This window comes from Panthera pardus, unplaced genomic scaffold (assembly GCF_024362965.1).
Source record: "Panthera pardus isolate Hobbes unplaced genomic scaffold, ASM2436296v1 HiC_scaffold_325, whole genome shotgun sequence".
Taxonomy (NCBI): domain Eukaryota; kingdom Metazoa; phylum Chordata; class Mammalia; order Carnivora; family Felidae; genus Panthera; species Panthera pardus.
This window is the reverse complement of record NW_026526905.1, coordinates 536843-561786: the sequence shown is the minus strand read 5'-3', so window position 1 is coordinate 561786 and position 24944 is coordinate 536843. Positions and strand designations below refer to the sequence as shown.

The window sequence follows — 24944 nt, the reverse complement described above, 5'->3', positions numbered from 1 at the left end:
ATCACTACAAGCACGAAACCTACAGGTATCACAATGACTCTAAACCCATATCTGTCAATAATAACACTGAATGTAAATGGATTAAATGCTGCAAACAAAAGACATAGGGTATCAGAATGGATAAAAAAAAAAAAAAGACCCATCTATTTGCTGTCTACAAGAGGCTCATTTTAGACCCGAGGACACCTTCAGATTGAAAGTGAGGGGATGGAGAACTATATATCATGCTACTGGAAGTCAAAAGAAAGCTGGAGTAGCTGTACTTATATCAGACAAACTAGACTTTAAAGGCTGTAACAAGAGATAAATAAGGGCATTATATAATAATTACAGGGTCTATCCATCAGGAAGAGCTAACAATTAAAAATGTCTATGCGCCAAATACGGGAGCCCTCAAATATATAAAACAATTCATCACAAATGTAAGCAACCTTATTGATAAGAATGTAGTAATCTCAGGGGACTTTAATACCCCACTAACAACAATGGATAGATCATCTAGATGCAGGATCAACAAAGAAACAAGGGCCCTGAATGATACATTGGATCAGATGGACTTGGCAGATATGTTTAGAACTCTGCATCCCAAAGCAAGAGAACATACTTTCTTCTCCAGCGCACATGGGACATTCTCCAAGATAGATCACATACTGGGTCACAAAAAGGCCCTTCATAAGTATACAAGAATTGAGATCATACCATGCACACTTTCAGACCACAATGCTATAAAACTTGAAATCAACCACAGGAAAAAGTCTGGGAAACCTCCAAAAGCATGGAGATTAAAGAACACCCTACTAAAGAAGCAGTGGGTCAACCAGGCAATTAGAGAAGAAATTAAAAATATATGGAAACAAACGAAAATGAAAAGGCAACAATCCAAACCCTTTGGGATGCAGCGAAGGCAGTCCCGAGAGGAAAATACATTGCAATCCAGGCCTATCTCAAGAAACAAGAAAAATCCCAAATACAAAATCTAACAGCACACCTAAAGGAAATAGAAGCAGAACAGCAAAGACACCCCAAACCCAGCAGAAGAAGAGAAATAATAAAGATCAGAGCAGAAATAAACAATAGAGAATCTAAAAAAAACTGTAGAGCAGATCAATGAAACCAAGAGTTGGTTTTTTGAAAAAATAAACAAAATTGATAAACCTCTAGCCAGGCTACTCAAAAAGAAAAGGGAGATGACCCAAATAGATAAAATCATGAATGAAAGTGGAATTATTACCATCAATCCCTCAGAAATACAAGCAATTATCAGGGAATACGATGAAAAATTATATGCCAGCAAACTGGACAACCTGGAAGAAATGGACAAATTCCTAAGCACTCACACACTTCCAAAACTCAAACAGGAACAAATAGAAAATTTAAACAGACCCATAACCAGCGAAGAAATTGAATCGGTTATCAAAAATCTCCCTACAAATAAGAGTCCAGGATCACATGGCTTCCCAGGGGAATTCTACCAGACATTTAAAGCAGAGATAATACCTATCCTTCTCAAGCTGTTCCAGAAAATAGAAACGGAAGAAAAACTTCCAGACTCATTCTATGAAGCCAGCATTACTTTGATTCCTAAAGCAGACAGAGACCCAGCAAAAAAAGAGAACTACAGGCCAATATCCCTGATGAATATGGGTGCAAAAATTCTCAATAAGGTACTAGCAAGTCGAATTCAACAACATATAAAAAGAATTATTCACCATGATCAAGTGGGATTCATTCCTGGGTGCAGGCTGGTTCCACATTCTCAAATCAATCAATGTGATACATCACATTAATAAAAGAAAAGAAAAGAACCATGTGATCCTATTGATCGATACAGAAAAAGCAAGTGCAAAATTCATCATCCTTTCTTCATAAAAACCCTCTAGAAAGTCGGGATAGAAGGAACATACTTAAACATCATAAAAGCCATTTATGAAAAGCCCACAGCTAATACATCCTCAATGGGGAATAACTGAGAGCTTTCCCCCTGAGATCAGGAACACGACAGGGATGTCCAATCTCACCGCTGTTGTGTAACATAGTGTTGGAAGTTCTAGCATCAGTAATCAGACATCAAAAGGAAATCAAAGACATCAAAATTGGCAAAAATGAAGTGAAGCTTTCACTTTTTGCAGATGACATGATATTGTACATGGAAAACCCGATAGACTCCACCAAAAGTCTGCTAGAACTGATACAGGAATTCAGCAAAGTCGCAGGATGCAAAATCAATGACACAAATCACTTGCATTCTTATACACTAACAATGAAGGAACAGAAAGACAAATAAAGAAACTGATCCCATTCACAAATGCACCAAGAAGCATAAAATACCTAGGAATAAATCTAACCAAAATGTGCAAGATCTGTATCCTGAAAACTATACATAGCTTATGAAGGAAATTGAGGAAGATACAAACAAACGGAAAAACATTCCCTGCTCATGGATTGGAAGAATAAGTATTGTTAAAATGTCAATACTACCCAAAGCTATCTACACATTCAATGCAATCCCAATCAAAATTACACCAGCATTATTCTCGAAGCTAGAACAAGCAATCCTAAAATTCATATGGAACCACAAAAGGCCCCGAATAGCCAAAGTAATTTTGAAGAAGACCAAAGCAGGAGGCATCACAATCCCAGACTTTAGCCTCTATTACAAAGCTGTAATCATCAAGACAGCATGGTATTGGCACAAAAGCAGATACATAGACCAACGGAATAGAATAGAGACTCCAGAATTAGACCCACAAAAGTATGGCCAAGTAATCTTTGACGAAGCAGGAATGAACATCCAATGGAAAAAAGACAGTCTCTTTAACAAATGGTGCTGGGAGAACTGGACAGCAACATGCAGAAGAATGAAACTAGACCACTTTCTCACACCATTCACACAAATAAACTCAAAGTGGATGAAGGACCTGAGTGTGAGACAGGAAGGCATCAAAACCCTAGAGGAGAAAGCAGGACAAAACCTCTCTGACCTCAGCCGCAGCAATTTCTTACTTGACACGTCTCCAAAGGCAAGGGAATTAATTAAAAGCAAAAATGAACTATTGGGACCTCATCAAGATAAAAAGCTTCTGCACTGCAAAGCAAACAATCAACAAAATGAAAAGGCAACCAACGGAATGGGAAAAGATATTTGCAAATGACATATCGGACAAAGGGCTAGTATCCAAAATCTATAAAGAACTCACCAAACTCCACACCTGAAAAACAAATAATCCAGTGAAGAAATGGGCAGAAGACATGAATAGACACTTCTCTAAAAGAAGACATCCAGATGGCCAACAGGCACATGAAGAGATGCTCAATGTCACTCCTCATCAGGGAAATACAAATCAAAACATGATTTATCTAGTTTTGATACATATTTTTTAAAATACAATGAGATATCACCGCATGCCAGTCAGAGTAGCTAAAATGAACAAATCAGGGGACTATAGATGCTGGAGAGGATTTGGAGAAATGGGAGCCCTCTTACATTTTTGGTGGGAATGCAAACTGGTGCAGCCACTCTGGACAATAGTGTGGAGGTTCCTCAAAAAATTAAAATAGATCTACCCTATGGCCCAGTAATAGCACTGCTAGGAATTTATCCATGGGATACAGGAGTGCTGACGCATAGTGGCTCTTGTACCCCAGTATTTATAGCAGCACTTTCAACAATAGCCAAATTATGGAAAGAGCCTAAATGTCCATCGATTGATGAATGGATAAAGAAGTTGTGGTTTTATATACACAATGGAATACTACTTGGCAATGAGAAAGAATGAAATATGGCCTTTTGTAGCAACGTGGATAGAACTGGAGAGTGTTATGCTAAGTGAAATAAGTCATACAGAGAAAGACAGATACCATATGTTTTCACTCTTATGTGGATCCCGAGAAACTTAACAGAAGACCATGGGGGAGGGGAAGGGTAAAAAAAAGGTAGAGAGGGAGGGAGGCAAACCATAAGAGACTCTTAAAAACTGAGAACAAACTGAGGGTTGATGGGGGGTGGGAGGGAGGGGAAAGTGGGTGATGGGCATTGAGGAGGGCACCTGTTGGGATGAACACTGGTGTTGTATGGAAACCAATTTGACAGTAAATTTCATATTTAAAGAAATAAAATAAATAAAACATAATAAAATTATCTCAGCCTCAGGGGTGTCAAGGGAGATAGCCATATATTTAATGAGGGTCTCCTTCAAACTCTGTAGGAAGGCTATTGGGCTCTCATTCTGTGTTTGTAAAATAGTGGCTAATTTAGTATAATTTAAGGGCTGAGTCTTAGGTATTTTAATGTTTTTTTAAAATACAAGCTTGGAAGTGGCAGCAATACCATTCCCCAATCAGGATTTTGAGGTGGAACTGCCTGAGTTCTAGTTAGGGAGTTGCAAGTTCCCTATAGGACCTCCAGTCCCATGGTAATTAATGAGTTGCCCATCCCCATATCTCTTAGCTGCTGCCTGAACCCCACAATTTTCTGTCTCATTAAGAGTCTGATTTAACAAAAGCATTATATCTTTCCAGGTCAACTCAAAAACATATGTAATATGCTGAAAAACCTCTATATACTTATCCGATGAGAAAATTTATCTACTTCTCCTTTATCTGTCTTAAACCTTGTAATGTAAAAGGTTTCTCCTTCTGGCATTCTAGCTTCTCATAAGGGAAACATGTCTGTTATATTACAGGGCAGGCCCAGATGAGGTGGGCAGTAGGGAGCAGAACTGCACTTTTTATATAGATTGAGGACCCAAGGAGGTGGAGGTGGAAGACTTCCTTTCCTCCTTCTCTAGGTCTGCTTTGGATACAGGTAAGGGGCCCTTAATTGTTTCCCCTCCAGAAAGGGTTGCCATTAAATCAGGATCCACCTTAGAGTACTTACATGTATCTCAATTTTTTAAAAATCTTAAACCAGTGTATATTTAAAGTCCATTTAATATAAAATTTCCTTTTAAAGATTTCCCTCATGAACCTTCTAAACTTTCCTTTGTATTCAGATTTTGTCCCAAGCCATTTGTCTCCAAATAGCCAGTCTCATTGAGGACAAAATTACTTTCTTTTACCTTTCACAAAAATGTATTTCCATTCCTTATATTTTTCTTACATATCCATCTTTTTTTACATACAGAGTTGTTTTTTTATTTCCATCAGTCTTAATTACATTTAGCAGAATTGTAACTCCTAGAAACCTTAGTCTCCAGGGAAAACTCAGTAGTAGTCAATTGTGAACTGTCTGTTACATCAGGATTCCTTAGATGTCAAACTTATGAATCAATTAAGCACAAAACATGTTTTTTTAACAGACCCAAATATCCTTAGTTTTTCTGCAACAAGTCAAAAGCACACTGGGGCGCCTGGGTGGCTCAGTCGGTTAAGCGTCCGACTTCGGCTCAGGTCACGATCTCGCGGTATGTGAGTTGGAGCCCCGCGTCGGGCTCTGTGCTGACCGCTCAGAGCCTGGAGCCTGTTTCAGATTCTGTGTCTCCCTCTCTCTCTGCCCCTCCCCCGTTCATGCTCTGTCTCTCTCTGTCTCAAAAATAAATAAACGTTAAAAAAAAATTAAAAAAAAAAAAGCACAAACCCACATCTAGTAATTAGTGCTTTTGACTTTTATCTCATTAGACATACAATGAATTTAATTTTAATTAATCATGCAAGTAAAACTTTAACGTTTTAGGTCACCAAAGACTTTGGAAGCTATTTTAACAATTACCCATGAAAACTATGAGACAGACAACATTAACCATTATTTAAGTTATTCTTTTGCTAACAAATTGGAACAGAGATAACATGAGCTTATCTGACCTTCAGCAAATCTAGATAGAATAAAAGTTTTGTTTTGTTTTCCACTAGTGGAATTAGGCAGTCCATGTCAGTCTGGAGCAGACAGGGAATTTCCCTGAAACAAAGTGAGTTTGGGCAGCTGCTGGGGAATATTTCTTAAGGTCCCCGTTCTGAGGTAGACTGACCAGAGACCATTGGCTCTAACAGTTGGTTTTGAGGAATTCTCCCCATCCTGGTATCCTAGATGGGTACCTCCCAATGAACACTGTCGCAGGACAAGCATGAGGGAAGAGGTCATTTTGTCCACCTGGTCTCTCCCCTCATGGGGATTTAGACACCTCTTAGCATTGGCAGGTCAGTATAAACCCCAGACTTATATCAGGCCTCTGCGGACCTGATTCTGCCTTGAGCCATATGAGGTCTTCACGGAATCTCAGGGTAGGACCCACTCAGGCTCCATAGCCGAAAACGTGGAGCATAGGCACTCACACACACATTTAGACAGATGACAGATTTCCACCCAGGATTTCCCTGTCCTATGTGGAGACTATATCACCAGGGAGGTGATCAAGCTCCCCTTCTGCCTCTAGGGCAGGCCTGAATTCCGTCCTAGGTCCCCGGGGACATTTACCCAATCTGATGTCCCATCGGCAGAATTTTCCTATTCCCCCTGGAGTCCGTTCAGCGAAGTGGTGGCCAAATATTGTCAGGCCCTGCGAGGGGGGGCGGGGGGGGGGGATCCAGTGAAATCACCGGTGGCATGCCTTCCTTTCTGTCACAGGGGCCCAAGAAGAGTGGCCTTCTTGCTGGCCTCCGACAATGGTGACTCAAAGGGCAAGCGCGGCTGTGGGCTTCCTGACCAATGCACCAAAAATGTTACAGCAAATACTTGGTGGCCAGGAAGAGACAAGCGACACACACTCAAGGGATTGGAAAAGACTATTTATTCTGCACCAGTGCCAGCCCAGTGGAATCAGGTCAGAAGACTTAGCCCTGAACCCTGGGTCTGGCCTTCTTTTATGTGTGGGATTGTAGGGGTATAAGGGGAAAAAAGGGGGGTGCACATATTGATTGTGCTACACGGGAACTTGACAGATGCAGGAGGTAAGCAAGATGACAGAAGACAAAAGCATGCAAGGGAAAATCTGGTCTCGGACATCTAGCTGGCCCCCTTTTTTTACCTGCCCTTCCCAGATTTCCTTCTCACCATGAGCTACATCAACATAACGTTGCTATCAAAATCATCTCTTGCCTAGGAAGACAAAAGTTGAAAATAACATTACTGTCCCTTCCAGGAACTAACTGAAAGATCCATCAACTCTTCAGTAAAAAGTGCCAAATGACATTTTTCAACCATAAGGAATTTGAAACTTTCGACTTAATATTCTTGCCTTGCTGTGTCCACCAAACCTACACCATTTTAGCCCTATTTTTACTCAGTCTTCATCACAACCTCCCCCAACGTTGAAAGAATTGTTCTACTCCGACTTCACAATTTGAATACGTATCTCTCCTGTCCGGCCACCTCAAAGACTCTGCTAAGACCCTGTCCAGGTAGTGTTTTCCCTGACAGAGTTATCCAGTAAAGTCAGCTTTATTATCAAGTTGTTTGATTTTTGGAAAGCACAGTACATGACAAGCATAGTCTCCATTACTGAACGTAATGAACCAGTGGACTGAGCTTAAACCCCAGGACCAATATCGATAGAAACTTCTGAAATGTGCACTGATTGAAGGACCACAGGTACTTAGAGAAATCAGTTACCAAACCACAGGTTTAAATGTGCAGTAACACAAGCAAAAAAGGTAAAGAAAACAGTTGTTAATGTATTTATTATACAGAGGAGAGCAAATTCACTCAAGTATGACAGCAAACCCAGAAGCATGGAAGGGAATGATTGATCAAAGCATGTATAAAAATAGTATTAAAGTACTTAGTATCTATTTTTGTTACAGATATCTTTCTGAGAAACATTCAGCACTAACGGTGACTTGTAACTGTCTGTCCCCAAAGTATGTGGTTGCAAAAGAGAGCTCGGGCAGGAGGAAAAAGGCCACTCTTCAAGCACCATGTCGGGTACTCTGCGGACACTGCCTTCCCACGCCTTGGCTGCAGGCGTGGGAAGAAGTCCACGAACATTGCATACACCCACGCCAGTACGCATACACCCAGTCAGTACGCACATATCCACGTCAGTACGCACACACGTTGTACCAGGCCTTTCCTGCGCATGCCCATTGTTAAGAAAGACCGTTGCTGAGCACGCGCCCTGCTGCCCACGCGTCCTGTGAGCAGAGCTGAGGAAGAAGTGGCGTGGAGTGGTGTGGGCGGTGTCGTGGTCTTTCTGGCTGCCTGCCCTCAACCGGTAGGTCCACAAATCAGTCCTTCCAGGACTTTAAGTGTGAGTGACTGTGAGGAGAGTGCCAGTGGGCCTCGGGCGGGTCGGGACGGTAGATCTGTGGCCTCGGAGGAGGAAGTTGCCAGGAGTTAGCGTTCTTCTCCTCACAGGCGTCGCGGCCGCCATGGCCCTCGTCCTCGTGGTGGTGGGACGGGGACAAGTGAGGACAGCTGGCGGCCGAGGACGGGGGAGGTGAAGACAGGGTGGGTCTTGGGGGCGTTCTTTGAGGTATCTGAGTCCTGCAAGCACCTGGAAGTGCCGGCGGAGCACTGAAGCCAGAGTCCTCAGTGGGACCCTGGGTGGGAGGCGGGCCAGGCGGTACAGAACAGGTCTGGAACGGGTGCCTGTGGGCGGGGGTGGGGAGCGGTCAGTAGGTTAAGTGGCTGACGCTGGATCTCAGGTCAGGTCTAGATCTCAGGGTGGTGAGTTCGAGCCCCACCTGGGCTCCAGGATGGCCGTGAAGTCTACTTAAAACAAAAAACAAAAAACGGTGCGTGGGGCTGGAAACGGGGAACGGTGTGGGGTTGGAGCTGCGTCCCGGAGATTTGTATCGCACTGTGCAGGGTGTCAAGGGAGGAGCCGGCTCACTGGTCAGTATCGAAACTAGACACCTTGAGCCCTTGTGGTGGGAAGACAGCCATAGGCAGTACGCAAACGATTAAGACTTCTCTGTGTTCCAGGGAAACCTTATTTAAGAGGGTAAAATGGGCCCAGTAACTGGGAATGTGAAAACAATAGCGACTCAGGTTTAAATATCCAGCATTGTTTTCTCACATGCCTTTATGATGGGGAATCTAGCTGTGAAACTAAGCCTCGCGTTTTCTCCTGTCCTTAAGGTGATTTGACTGCCAGTTTGGCCGATGTGAGTGATCTTGCAGCCCGTTTATTTGGTGTGACCACAGCATGTACACTATCCTTACGCAAGGTTGATTTTGAAAGTATTTTCAAAGTAAAAAAAAATTAAAATGTTACGCCTTGGAGGTGGTGTACCTAGCCTTTAGAATACATTTTCCAAATACTGATATTCTACTTTCAGGGTGAAAAATGAGTGGGCGTGTGAGAACAAGATCTAAATCTAAACAAAGAAAGGATGATGGCAAGGCTAACCAGCCAGCTGCACCTGTGGCTGTGAGTACTTCAGCAATTGATGTTCTACACCATCAGTTTATTTCTCTGAAAATTTTGTTGACCTACAAACGTACAGATACAGTGATAAAAGTTTCTTTGCTGGGAAGGGGCAGGAAACATTGAACCAGAAGGATTCCATACTTGTGTTCCCTGGGTAAATATACCCTATGACTCCTTTCTCATGCTTACTAACAACAAGTTGTACGTATCCATCCCAGCATAGTTTAAAATAGCCTCCAGAGTGCTTGTGGGTACCTCTTCCGGGTAGCTACTCTGTGGGAAGAGTAACTCTTTTTTAATTTAAATTTTACTTAGCGTACAGTGCAATATTGGCTTCAGGAGTAGACTTCGGTGATTCATCACTTACGTACAACACCCAGCGCTCATCACAAGTGCCCTCCTTATCACCTGTCACCCATCTGTGCCATCCTCCACCCACCTACCTCCATCAAGCCTCACTTTGTTCTCTATCCTTAAGAGTCTCTTGTGATTTGTTTCCCCCTCTCCTTTATTTTTACTTCCCTTCCCATATGTTCCTCTGTTTTATTATTAAATTCCACATATGAGTGAAATCATAGGGTACTTGTTTTTCTCTGATTGACTTCTTTCACTTAGCATAATACATTCTAGCCCCATCCACATTGTTGCAAATGGCAAGATTTTAATACCTTTTGATGACTAATATTCCATTATATGTATGTGTATATAAATGGCCATATAACTTTTAGGAATACAATATAGAATTATATTTTATAAGTGTTTTTATACTTATTTATTATTTGATATAAAATGCGTAACATAGGTTTATATTATTGGCATGCATTAATGCAACTTTTTGTTCACACACACACGCACACCCTAGGCCCAGCAGCCCAGTGATGAGCAGCCTCAACAAAAGGAGGCACCCACTGAGTGTCAGGATATTATGCCGGAGCGAGAGAAAGCAGTTGAAGAAGCACCTCTGGATGAAGGTGAAGGGAAAGGGAAAAAGAATGCTTATGGGGGCACAGGGTATATTTTTGCATCACGCATTATGACGTAACAGGACAAAACAAAACCTTAGAAGAGAATCTCAGCCATTTCCCGAAAATTGTTTCAAAATGTGAATAGAGTATAGTTTACAGCTGTATTCACTCTAACGAATTTCCCCTTTTTCTTCAAGATTTAATCTGCTTGAACATGCAGTCTGTTCTAAATCAGAGGAAACTGTTTACTACAAAAGTATACATTTTTTCACTAGTTGAATTTGTTCTTCTTAGAACATTTTTGCGTGGCCTTTTCCTTCCCTGCATCAAAAGTGTAAGCTGGTTTTAACAGTGTGTGCAGAGTGCCAAGTCAGCATATCTTATAACATCAGGAATAAAGAAGATTTGCATAGGGATGGTAGCCTCATTTTATAAATAAGAAAACTAAGGTTCAGGGATTGTGGCTTGCCAAAGACTGCTTGACACATGGAGACATAACTCATATTTCATTACACGGTTTTTGTACTTCCTACCATCTGTGTTGTTATACCAAAATGTGAATGCTTTTGTATAAAATGCTTAATACTCAAATGTGTCTGTACTGTAAAATAGCGTAGTACAGGCACAGGAATAAATGAAGTTCAGTGGAGCAAGAGGTAGACTCCAGAAAAAGGCTCGAGGAATGAGAGCCACCATTTCCTTTGCTTAATCATTTGATATGGTACATTTGGGAAACGCTGTATAATTTGGGAGACTGGCATATAGGTAAACTATATTAGTGTGATTTTTAAGTGGCTTTAGGAGGTGTTTAACAACTTATGATTAGGAAAATCAAAAGTATCTTAAAATGATCATGAAACGGAAATTACCAGCTTCCAAAGAAAGTATTTTCATCAGATACTTGTATGGAATTATTGACATCATTCAGGCCGTGGATTATTTTAGGAATTCGCTGGTAAGAGGTTTCTACGATAGGACTGATGACAAAGTCCATTAATTTCTTTCCACCCTGCTCCCTTTATTCTCACTGTAAGACAGAAGTTTGACTATAAGTCACTAATATTTTGCTGTTATTTTTGATACTTGGTTCTCTGCATGATTCATTTATCATAAGTTATAGAGAGAGACTTTGCCCCTAAATCTAACTAGTTAAATTTCACAAAATAGCTTTCAGGTTGCTCCAATAGGAGATGTATGTCATTAGTGTAGGATTTGTCATAGGCCCACAAATGCACTCAGCTAATTGTTCAGGAAATTAAATTTTAATTTTCATTAAAATCCTATCCATGGTGCAGGGTGCCTGGGTGGTTCACTCAGTCAGGTGTCACACTCTAGATTTTGCCTCAGGTCATGATATCAGGGTTCGTGAGCTTGAGCCCCACATCCAGCTGTGCACTTAGGAGTGCAGAGCCTGTTTGTGATACTCTTCATTCTCCCTCTGTGTGCCCCTCCCCTGATCATTCTCTCTCTAAATAAATAAATAAACTTAAAAAAAATCCTGTGCATGGTGTACATTTAAGATTTCTTAGCTGATGCTCTCTATTCTTAGTACACTGTGGTAATATAATGCAAATGTAGATTTAGTGTGGTTTCTCTTTAGATTGTTATTTGAAATAAGGTTTCATATTACAGGAAAACAAAGATGGGAAGTCCATCTTTCCATCGCTTTTTTTGTTACCCTAAGTCTACAGGCTTGTATTTCATATAATGGCAAGAATACATATTATCACTTCTTTCTTTACATTTTATGTTTACTCCTTAAGTTGATTATCATCTTTTTTTTTTTTTTTTTTTTTTCGGTAAGGCCCTGACCTGGAATCTGGTATCCAGGAACTGCCTGTGCCAAAGACTGGGGGCAAAAGTGAAGATGACAGTGATGTGAAGGGGGCGGATGTCCCAACACTGGAGCCCGTGAAGATGCCTGAAGCAGATATGTTATCCATTGAGAATGCAAAGTATGCAGATATTTTCCTGAATATTATATCTTTACTTATGTAGATATGACTTTATTGATACTTTAATGACAGAGTTTACACATAAAGGTAGCTTTCATAAGTAGTTCAGACCCTAATTTCCTGACTGCCTGACTTATACCCTATCAGATATAGACTTAAATTGGGTCAGAGCCTTCTTAAATAATAAAAAATGAAACCATTTCCTTTTTTATAAAGTGTAAATACTGGGGCGCCTGGGTGGCTCAGTCAGTTAAGCATCTGACTCTTGATTTGGCTCAGGTCATGGACTCACAGTTTGTGAGATTGAGCCCCACGTTGGGCTCTGTGCGGACAGCATGGAGCCTGCTTGGGACTCTCTCTCTTCCTCTCTCTCTGTCCCTCTCCCATTTGTGCTCGCTCTCTCTCACTCTCTCAAAATAAGGAAATAGACTTTAAAAAATAAATAAAATACACTGTAAATACTTTAACTGATGGCTACTTAAATTCAGAATCTTCTATAATTTCCTCTTTTAAAAACCACAAAATGGATTTGGAGTAAATACCAGTTTGTATGAAATATGCTGAGGCACTGAAGTAGGTTCTAATACCAGCTCTAACATAAGTTGTGTGATTCTGGGAGGATCCCTTCACTTCTGAATGCATCTTGGCTCATATATTTAGTGATTTCAAACCAGATATATTGCAGTCAGTTTTTATTGCTGATTTTTGTATTCTGTGGTTCTATTGGATAATATACATGGAATACAAAAATCTTCCATTTTGTATGATTTATTTGTCATCAGATAACATCTTTGGTCAAATTTTAACATCTGAGTTGAGATTTCATTGCTACTGAGAACAAGAAAACACACTGCTTGATGTTGGTTTTTCTCTATGGAGACCTGGATACCTGTTCTTAAATTTTGTCAGACTCTAAATTATTGTGGCTCTTACAGAACACGTGCATTTTGAAACCTTTCCCCAATGAAGGCTCAAATGACTGAGTGATAAAATGGCAAGAGATAGTCTAGTTTCTAGTTTCTGCACTCTCCCTACATCAAGTAGGGTGCAAGCATGGGTGTTATATGTAAGCGATGAATCCCTAAACTCTACTCCTGAAACCAGTGCGACACTAGATGTTAACTAACTTGAATCTAAACACAAAGATGCAAAAATGAAACTACCTTTTAATAGGTTTATTTCATTTTATCTGTTCTGAACCTGAAGTGTTTTTTTCTTTTCTTGTACCTATAGGAAGTGTGGTGTGTTCCAAAAATGTTGGTAAAGCATACGCTTGGAATTCTATCTTATAAAATAAAAACTATAGTGTCCTCTGTATATCATTAATGTAAATAAATTCTGCTGAGTAATGTTTCCAACTCTGTGTCTGTCTTACAGGTGAAGGACAACCGAAAGTGTAAGCAAGAAGAAGCTGAAACCATGCAAACTGCTCTCATGTAGGAAGGACACTTCACTGTTAAAAATCCCTCAATAAAATCTTACAACTTTCTCCAAAGACTCTTTTCAAACCTTTGTTAAACTTACTCTAAGTATTAGATGCTATTGAAAATTGTGTCATTTTTTGAAATTTTGTATTCTGATTGAGCTGGTAAGTGCAGATATATCTGTACATCAGTACTCTCTCCAGAAGCCTTGCTGCATAGGATTTAATGCCAGAGGTGTATGTCAACATCCATTATGAGCTTCAACATACGCAATTCTATCATCTTTGAATACTAACAGTTTGTTCCTGCTGTTTTAAACATTATCCCCCCTCTTTGTTTTCTCATTTCACAATATTGGACAGACCCACCCAGTACAGTGTTGGGAAGTATTGGTAAATAATGAACATCCTTGTCTTATTTCTGATCGGAATTAGAAAATTTTTAGCATTTGACTGTATTTACTGTGACATAAAAGAAGTTCCATTCTTAGGTTAGTTTCCTAACAACATTTCTGTTGAATATATGTTGACTTTCATCAAGCACTTGTAGGACGTTTATTGAGATGGTTGTAGCGGTTTTCTTCCATTAATCTGTTAACGTAATGAATTTCGTACATATTTTCGTATGTTTAATTTTTTTTAATGTTTATTTAGTTTTGAGAGAGAGACAGACAGACAGAGCGTCGGCCGAGAAGTTGCAGGGACACAGTGAGACACAGAATCTGGAGCAGGCTCCAGGCTCTGAGCTGTCAGCACAGAGTCTGACGTGGGGTTCAAACCCACAAACCGTGAGATCATGACCTGAGTTGAAGTCTGGCGCTTAGCCGACTGAACCACTTAGGCGCCCTAATATTTTCCTATGTTTAAGTCAACCATACGCTGCTGGGAGGGAATGTTCATGATCTATGATCTTTCTGAATAACCTACATCATATTAATTAGGTTAGAATTTGTATTAATATCTCCATGAGTGACATTAGCATCTACTTTTATTTCGTATACACTCTTGGATTTTAGTATCATGGATATACTGGCTTCATAAAATTTATTGGTATGTAAGACCTCTTTTTCTATCCTCTGGATCTGAAGACCCTGAAAGGCTATGAGTAATGTTGGACTAGAGTTTCCCATGTTCAGCTGTCTCTGGATTGCATCTTTCTTGGAAATTGGACCCTACCTAAATGGCGAGGAACCTCCAGATCCGCATCATTTCAAATTTGGTGAGGTGCCCATCTTCCCTGCAAGATGCCTCTAATGATGCCATCACTCCGAAAGCTACCTCCTCCAGTTTCTACGCTGTTATTAATCTTCTATTCCCAGAAAGTTAAAAGTCATGGCTCTGTTATAACTAGATAATTTTGATCTGTGCTCTATAATTGTGAATAGCTGGCCATCCACTGATTGTGTGCGCTTAGGACAATAGATCCATTTATTGAGTTTTTAAAGAATGAGTTACTATAAAAGCTCCTCTATTGATAGCATGTATACTATATGTCAGTGTCTTCTTTCTCCTAGGTTCCATACATGTATAACTTCATTTAATCTTCACAAAAAGGTGTGTCAGAGTGTACCCACGACTTACTTTTGACTCTAATAAGCAGTAGATTTCGGGATTCAGTTCTAAGAAGCCCTTGGTCATCCTCAAAGTAAATACATCTGGAAATGTTGGCCAGGAAAACTGATGGTGTACATGATGACGATACTGGCAATCTGACGTTTTCATAAAAACTTAGAGTAATTTTATAATGTTTGACATGAAGGGCTTTGTCCTTTTGAAGGAAAGGTTTCACAAAATGTGGCACACAGACTTCACATGGTTTTCCAGATGATTTCATTGATACAAAAAAAAATTTTTAATTTTAAAATAATAGCATACTTATTTTACTGTGCTATACTATAATAACTACAACACCAAAGCTATTTGGAACAGTTTATCCAAAGACAAAGAATGATGTCACAGGCCCCATGGCAAAAAAACACAGATCTCTTGCAAAACTTCTTTCTTCAAAAGTTATTTAATGGCAGGGATATTAGCCATTCTTACAGGTGTGAGGTGATATCTCATTATAGTTTTGTATTTTGTATTTGTATATCTGGGGGCTCCGGTATTTGGCGCATAGACATTTATAATAGTTAGCTCTTCCTGATGGATAGACCCTGTGATTATTATATAATGCCCTTCTTCATCTCTTGTTACAGCCTTTAATTTAAAGTCTAGTTTGTCTGATAGAAGTATGGCTACTCCAGCTTTCTTTTGGCTTCCAGGAGCATGATAAATAGTTCTCCATCCCCTCACTCTCAATCTAAAGGTGTCCTCAGATCTAAAAGGAGTCTCTTGTAGACAGCAAATAGATGGGTCTTGTTTTTTTATCCATTCTGATACCCTATGTCTTTTAGTTGGCGCATTTAATCCATTTACATTCAGTGTTGTTATAGAAAGATACGGGTTTAGAGTCATTGTGATGTCTGTATGTTTTATGCTTGTAGTGATGTCTCTGGTACTTTGTCTCACAGGATCCCCCTTAGGATCTCTTGTAGGGCTGGTTTCGTGGTGACAAATTCCTTCAGTTTTTGTTTGTTTGGGAAGACCTTTATCTCTCCTTCTATTCTAAATGACAGACTTGCTGGATAAAGGATTCTCGGCTGCATATTTTTTCTGTTTAGCACACTGTAGATATCGCGCCAAGCCTTTCTGGCCTGCCAAGTTTCAAAGGAGAGATCAGTCACGAGTCTTATAGGTCTCCCTTTATATGTGAGGGCACGTTTATCCCTTGCTGCTTTCAGAATTTTCTCTTTATCCTTGTATTTTGCCAGTTTCACTATGATATGTCGTGCAGAAGATCGATTCAAGTTACGTCTGAAGGGAGTTCTCTGTGCCTCTTGGGTTTCGATGCCTTTTTCCTTCCCCAGGTCAGGGAAGTTCTCAGCTATAATTTCTTCAAGTACCCCTTCAGCACCTTTCCCTCTCTCTTCCTCCTCTGGGATACCAATTATGCGTATATTATTTCTTTTTAGTGTATCACTTAGTTCTCTAATTTTCCCCTCATACTCCTGGATTTTTTTATCTCTCTTTCTTTCAGCTTCCTCTTTCTCCATAACTTTATCTTCTAGTTCACCTATTCTCTCCTCTGCCTCTTCAAGCCGAGCCGTCGTGGTTTCCATTTTGTTTTGCATTTCGTTTAAAGCGTTTTTCAGCTCCTCGTGACTGGTCCTTAGTCCCTTGATCTCTGTGGCAAGAGATTCTCTGCTGTCCTGTATACTGTTTTCAAGCCCAGCAATTAACTTTATGACTATTATTCTAAATTCACTTTCTGTCATATTATTTAAATCCTTTTTGATCAGTTCATTAGCTGTTGTTATTTCCTGGAGATTCTTCTGAGGGGAATTCTTCCGTTTGGTCATTTTGGAGAGTCCCTGGAGTGGTGAGGACCTGCAGGGCACTTCCCCTGTGCTGTGGTGTATAACTGGAGTCGGTGGGCGGGGCCGCAGTCCGCCCTGATGTCTGCCCCCAGCCCACCGCTGGGGCCACAGTCAGACTGGTGTGTGCCTTCTCTTCCCCTCTCCTCTGGGCGGGATTCACTGTGGGGTGGCGTGGCCCGTCTGGGCTACTTGCACACTGCCAGGCTTGTGTTGCTGGGGATCTGGCGTATTAGCTGGGGTGGGTAGGCAAGGTGCACGGGGGCTGGAGGGGCAGGCTTAGCTCGCTTCTCCTTAGGTGATCCCCTTCAGGAGGGGCCCTGTGGCAGCGGGAGGGAGTCAGATCCGCTGCCGGAGGTTTGGCTCCGCAGAAGCACAGAGTTGGGTGTTTGCGCTGCGCGAGCAAGTTCCCTGGCAGGAACTGGTTCCCTTTGGGATTTTGGCTGGGGGATGGGCGGGGGAGATGGCGCTGGCGAGCGCCTTTGTTCCCCGCCAAGCTGAACTCTGCCGTCCGGGGGCTCAGCAGCTCTCCCTCCCTTTGTCCTCCAGCCTTCCCGCTTTCCGAGCGGAGCTGTTAACTTAGGACCTCCCAGACGCTAAGTCGCGCTTGCTGTCGGAACACAGTCCGTCAGGCCCCTCCGCTTTTGCCAGCCAGACTCGGGGGCTCCGCTTGGCCGGCGAGCCGCCCCTCCGCCCCGGCTCCCTCCCGCCAGTCCGTGGAGCGCGCACCGCCTCGCCGCCCTTCCTACCCTCTTCCGTGGGCCTCTCGTGTGCGCTTGGCTCCGGAGACTCCGTTCTGCTAATCCTCTGGCGGTTTTCTGGGTTATTTAGGCAGGTGTAGGTGGAATCTAAGTGATCAGCAGGACGCGCGGTGAGCCCAGCGTCCTCCTACGCCGCCATCTTCCGGAACCCTCCAATGCTCTGTATTTTGTATTTGTATAGACTTGTATTTGACGAGTGATGTTGAGCGTCTTTTCGTGTGTCTGTTGGCAATTTGGAGGTCTTCTTTACAAAAGTGTCTATTCATGTCTTCTGCCCATGTTTTAAATTGGGTTATATGTTTTTTTGGGTGTTGAGTCTTATAAATTCTTTCTATATTTTGGATACTAACCCATTATCAGAAATGTCATTTGCAAATATCTTCTCCCATTCTGTAGGTTGCCTTTTAGTTTTGTTAATGGTTTCCTTCCCTGTGCAGAAGGTGTTTATTTTGATGAAGTCCCAGTGGTTTATTTTTGCTTTTGTTTCCCTTGCCTCGGGAGACATATCTAGAAAGAAGTTGCTACAGCGGATGTCAAAGAGGTTACTGCCTGTGTTCTCCTCTAGGATTTTGATGGTTTTGGGTCGCACATTTAGGCCTTTGATCCATTTTGAATTAATTTTTATTTTTTAATTTATTTAAATACAAGCTAGATAACATACAGTATAGTCTTGGCTTCAGGAGTAGAACCCAGTGATTCATCTCCCCCGTGTGACAGCCAGCGCTCATCCTGAGAAGTGCCCTCCTTAATGCCCATCACCCATTTAACCCATCCTCCCACCCACCCGCCCACCCCTCCAGCAACCCTGTTTGTTCTCTGTATTTAAGAGTCCCTCTGGTTTGCCTCCCTCTCTGTTTGTATTTCATTTTTGTGTGTGGTGTAAGAAACTGGTCCAGTTTCATTCTTCTGCGTGCTGTTGTCCAGCTTTCCTAACCATTTGTTAAGGAGCCTGTCTTTTTCCTCATGGATATTCTTTCCTGCTTTATCAAAAATGAATTGACCATATATTTGTGGGTTCCTTTGTGGGTATTTTATTCCATTCCATCGATCTATGTGTCTATTTTGGTAGCAGCACCATACTGTTTTGATCACTACAGCTTTGTAATACAATTTTATGTCCCAAATAGTGATGCCTCCGGGTTTGCTTTGCCTTTTCAAGGTTGCTCTGGCTATTCTGGGTCTTTTGTGGCTCCCTACCAGTTTTAGGTCTGTGACAAATGCTGGCAGTATGTTGATAGGGATTGCATTAAATGTGTAGATCGCTTTGCGTAGTTTTGACAGTTTATCAATATTTGTTCTTCCAACCCACGAGCATGGAATGTCTTTCCATTTCTTTGTGTCATCTTCAATGTCTTTCATCAGTGTTTTAGTCTTCAGAGTACTACAAGTATTTCACCTCTCTGGGTAGGTTTATTCCTAGGTATCTGATTGTTTTCAGTGCAATTGTAAATGGGATTGATTCCTTAATTTCCCATTCTGCTGCTTCCCTATTGCTGCATAGAAATGCAACAGATTTCTGTATGTTGATTTTTGCATCCTGTGACTTTATTAAATTCATGTATCAGTCGTAGCAATCTTTTGGTGAAGTCGCTTTGGGGGGGGGGTGGGGTTTAAACAAGAGTATCATGTCTACTGCAGCAGAAGCAGCAACGGGTGTTGGCAAGGATGTGGAGAAAGGGAAACCCTCTTGCACTCTTGGTAGGAATGCAAACTGGTGCAGCTACTCTGGAGAACACTACAGAGGCCCCTCAAAAAGTGAAAAGTAGAACTACCCTATTGTCCAGCAGTTGTACTACTAGGTATTTACCGAAAGAATACAAAAATACCAATTCAAAGGGATACATGCACCCCGATGTTTATAGCAGCATTATTTGCAATACCCAAGCAATGGCAACAGCCCAAGTGTCCATCAACTGATGATGAATGGATAAAGATGTAGTATAGGGGTACTGGGTGTCTCAGTAGGTTAAGTGTCCAACTTCGGCTCAGGTCAGGATCTCACAGCTCGTGGGTTCGATCCCCACATCGGGCTCCGTGTTGACAGCTCAGAGCTTGGATCTTGCTTCAGATTCTGTCTCTGGCTCTCTCTGCCCCTCCCCCACTTTCTCACTTTCTCTGTCTTTCTCTCAAATACAAACATTTAAAAAATTTGTTTTAATATATAGGAGATTTTATATATATATATATATATATATATATATATATATATATATAATGGAATATTACTCAGCCATAAAAACTAATCAAACCCTGCCATTTGCAACGATGTGGATGGAGCTAGAGAGTATTATGCTAAGCAAAATAAGCCAGAGAAAGACAAAAGTCATATGATTTCACTCCTATGTGGAATTTAAGAAACAAAACACATGATCATAGGGAGAAAATAGAGGTAGTCAAGCCAGGAAACAGACACTTAACTACAAAGAGCAAACTGATGGCTACCAGAGGGGAGGCAGGTTGAGGGGTGAGTTAAATAGGTGATGGGGATAAAGGCGTGCTGTTGTGATGAGCACTGGTTGATGTATGGAAGGGTTGAATCACTATATTGTACACCTACAACTAATATTAAACTGCATGTTAACTATTTGGAATTTAAAAAGTTAAAAAAGTAAAATTAGTAACTGTAGTAAAATTCCAAAAGTAAACAATGGCATGATCAGAGAAGCCACAAATCCCTGTTTCCCTCTACATACATCTCTATCACCCTAACGATACAGAAGCCTGGCTGTACCTTACACCCCTATTACTGTACACAATGCAAGAGTTACATCTGTGAGCTCCTATTTGCATCCTCACATCCAAAAAATATTTCTGCAACTAAGGGATATACTCAGAATTCACCATCCTTACGGAATGGCAGTAGATTACAAGCAACAATTGTGTACTCACAGAGTTTTAAAATATTTCCTGGTGAAAAAGACTGATAGTCTAAGGTTCAAATTAAAAGTGAGACTTAAGTTGGGGTGTTCTGCTTTGCCACAAAATATGTGGGAGTTCTCTATGTTGTGGAGCTGGATGAATATACTAGGGCACAGGTAAAAGGAAAGAAAAAGGAACCAGGGGGACTGCCTACTGTCTCCCTATAGGCTAAGGCATGAAAATAGCAATGGAGTTCAGTCCTGCCTCTAACACACACTGTGTGATGGTGGGAAAATTATTTACATCCATTGGGACCATTTCCTCGTATCTAAAGTAGAAATCACAATACTTACACTAAATGATTGCTATGAGGAATCAATGAGATAACATATATGAAATAGGCATTATATTGTAAATGGATGTGGCTTATTATATTCCTTTCATTTAAACTTTCAAATAGTTTTTATGTTATTTACCATTACAATTATATCTCTAGTAAGAGACACATATTTTGAATTTCAAGTAGGGATACAAAGCTAACTTTTTAAATGATTTGAGCTAGAAACTTATTTGATTTGCTTGTTTTAATTACTTTTTTTATTTGAGTATAGCTAACACAATGTTACATTACCTTCAGGTGTACAACATAATGATTCAACTTCTCTATATCTTATGCTATGCTCACCACAAGGGTAGCTACCATCTGTCACCATACAACGCTATTACCACATCGTTGACTGCATTCTTTATGCTGTGCTGTTTGTTCTCGTGGCTTATTCATTCCATAACTGAAAGCCTCTTTTCCCACATCATTTCACCCATTTTGCCCCTCCCATTATACCCCTTCTCTCTGGCAACCATCACTTTGTTCTCTGTATTTATAGGTATAATTATGGTTTTTGTTTATTGATTTGTAGGTTTTTTTAGATTCCACACATATAAGTGAACTCAAATGGTATTGGACTTATTTCACTTAGCCTAATACTCTCTACATCTCTAGCTCCATCCATATTGTCACAAATGACAAGATCTGTTTCTTTTTTATGGCCGCATCATATCCCAGTGTGTGTGTGTGTGTGTGTGTGTGTGTGTGTGCGTGCGCGCATGTGACTGTGTACCACATCTATGGACACTTAGGTTGCTTACATATCTTGGCTATTCTAAATTATGCAATAAACTATGCAAAAATGAGTGTTTTTATGATAGTTGGGTAAATACCCAGTACTAGAAGTATTGGATCATATGGTTTTTCTATTTTTAATTTTTTAAGGAACATCCATACTGCTTTTCACAAGGTTATTTAATTTAAATAAATATAGTGATGAAATAGCAACGACAACGATGTCAGACATGGCATCCAATCTAAAGTGTGTTTGTAAATAACTGAGGTCAGACAAGGCTGATCTAAGTAATGGCATGTGCTAAAAAATGCATTCCTTCTTATGTGTGATGCCAAAAATAAAATAAGTCAATATTTGATCAGGCAACCCACACAACTCAAAACCAGAGTCTATCTGTCATGTGGTCAGGTCATCCTTAAGTAGCCCAGCAGATGCTACCAGGACCACATGGTTAACTACAACAGCTGTTATATTGGCTTTTTACAGTCCCACAGACTTGGGTTAGTAAGATGACAGTGAGACCAATGGTTTCAGACAGTTCATTACTTACAGACACAGCGAAAGCAAGATTGCCTTAGTGTCAGTACCCTGCATCCCTAGCCCCCCAGGAATAGACACTGAATGAGAGTTGTTCAGTGACAGACACCGTAGGTCTTGGGTCTCTCTGCTGGTGAGAAGCTCACAGCAGTACCCTAATGCAGTGAGTATCTTTGTAGCCCACAGATGTACTTTCAGAAGCCTAAACTCGACTGAAGCCAGGGATGGGTGAATAATGACTTGTGTCAGCCTCCGGCTAGATAGGTAGTCAGGTGTGAAACTACCTGGTGGCGGTTTCTCATTAGACTGCTTAGCTCCCCTTGCTCCAAGAGGATTCACATGGTGTTCTGCCAAAACTCAGGTTCCTGCAGTCTAGCTTTGCCTACGTGGCCCAAGTAAGGACATGCAAAGTTGTCAGGGCACAAAGGCAGAGACGGTCCCACACAGTCCCTGCCTCCAAACAAAGGGCCATATGTACGGTTCCTACAAGTATAAGTTGTGTAATATTGACTCCTATATAGACCAGGTGCTTTTACTGTCAGGATCGTTACAAAATATTAACTAATTCAGTACACACGGATTGATTCCTAACATGGTTCAGGAAATATCTGTGATGCTGGAAATTAAAAGAACCAGCAATGTGCAGTGCTTGCTACAAGGGATATAACACAGGTGGGGCAGACAAACAGAGAGAAGTGGGGTAACATGCAAAGGAGAAACACAGGAAAAGGACCCAGAAAGAACAGTTTCCTGGGTGGCCAGGAAACAGGAGGAAAACCAGGAGAGAAGACTCACTGTTAGAGTGAAAGAGGTCCCCTGGATTCCCACATCCACGGATCCCTGTGTCTGCATACATGATCCTGCTGATAGAAGGCTGGGTGACATCTATGCCTCACACTTAAAACCAAAATAAGTAGACTTGTATCACACTTAAAAACCAAATATAGGGGTGCCTGGGTGGCTCAGTCAGTTAAGCGTTCAACTCTTGGTTTTGGCCCAGGTCATGATCTCATAGCCCCACGCTGGGCTCTGCACTGTTGGAATTCTCTCTCTCCCTCTCTTTCTGCCCCTCCCCTGCTCACTCTCTATCTCTCTCTCAAAATAAATAAACATTAAAAAAAAGACTAAATACAGTTGACCATTGAACAACACAGGGTTTAAGGGTGCTGACACTGCCCCTTGCTGCCCCACACAGACAAAAATCCGTGAATAACTTTTGACTCCCCAAAAGTGGGTAGGCTACTTTTCTTTCTTTTTTTTTTTTTTTTTTTTTTCAATTTGTTTTGGGAGAGAGATAGAGAACAAGCGGAGGAGGGGCAGAGAGAGAGGGGAGGGAGACGGAAACCCAAGCAGGCTTCGCACTGTTACCACAGAGCCGGTTGTGGGGCTTGAACTCACAAACCCTGAGATCATGACCTGAGCTAACATCGTGTTGGACGCTTAACTGACTGAGCCACACAGGCACCCCAACTACTAATAGGCTATTTTTGATGAGAGTCCTTACTGATGAACAGTCGACTAACACATATTTTGTTTGTATGTCTTTGTTTGTATGTACATTTTATTTGTATGTATTATATATGTACTTTTACAAAAAAGTAAGCTAGAGAAAAGAAAATGTTACTAAAAAGATCATGAGGAAGAAAAATACATTTCAAGCACTGCACTGTATTTATTAAAAACTAAGTCTGAATATAAGTGGACCTGTATAGTTCAAACCTGTGTTGCCCAAGAATCAACTGTAATCAGAATGGCCCCTTTTCATTAAAAAAAAAATCTGTATGCTCAGTTATCGTCATTTCATTAAAAAAATAACTAAGAATAAGAGAAGATCTTATTCAGGGTCAACACATTTGTCCTTTTAATTTCTTTGGTCAATACTTTATGGTTTCCACTACACCATCTTTTAACTCCTTGGTTAAATCTATTCCAAAGTATTTTATTATTTCTGAGCGTATTAAGAATGGGCCAGTTTCCTTCATTTTCTCATCAAATGTTTCATAATTAGTGTATAAAGATGAAATTGATTCATTTATGTTTATTTTATGTCCTACAACTGTATCGAAATTTTTGATTAGTTCCAACAGTTTTTTAAATGAATCTTTAAGGTTTTCTATATACAAAATCATAGCATCTCCCAAAGTGACAATGTTACTTCTTCTTTTCTGATTTTGATGCTTTTTTCCCCCTTTGTCTTGCCTAAGAGTGGGCATCCTTGTCTTGTTTCTGAGAGAAAAAGCTTTCAAACTTTCTCCATTGAGGGTAATGTCAGCTGTGGGTTTGTTGTACTGGGCCTTGATTACATTGAGGGGTTGCCTTTTTTTTTTTTTTTTTTTTTTTTTTCATTTTATGCTCAGTGCATTGGAAGCTTTTATCATGAGAGGGTGTTGAATTTTGTTAAATGCTTCTTCTGTATTTATTGCAATGATCTCATGATTTTTATCTTTCATTCTGTTAATGCAATATATTACATGTATTCATTTGCATATATTTAACCATTCTGGCATCCTAGGAATAAATGCCACTGGGTCCTGATGTATAATCATTTTAATGTGTTTTTGAATTCGGTCTGATAATATTTTGTTGAAATTTTTTATGTTTG

The 24944-nt window shown here is 40.7% G+C and overlaps 1 protein-coding gene across 1 annotated transcript; it reads left to right on the top strand.

Annotated features, from left to right (window-relative positions):
* Nucleotides 1–8037: 8037 nt before the first annotated feature.
* Nucleotides 8038–13731, top strand: LOC128774497 (P antigen family member 3-like). The gene is made up of 5 exons (XM_053893581.1): nucleotides 8038–8144; nucleotides 9214–9305; nucleotides 10168–10276; nucleotides 12075–12225; nucleotides 13603–13731. Exons 2-5 carry the CDS (start codon nucleotides 9222–9224, stop codon nucleotides 13604–13606), a joined length of 348 nt encoding a protein of 115 aa, XP_053749556.1. The 5' UTR covers nucleotides 8038–8144; nucleotides 9214–9221; the 3' UTR covers nucleotides 13607–13731.
* Nucleotides 13732–24944: the final 11213 nt, after the last annotated feature.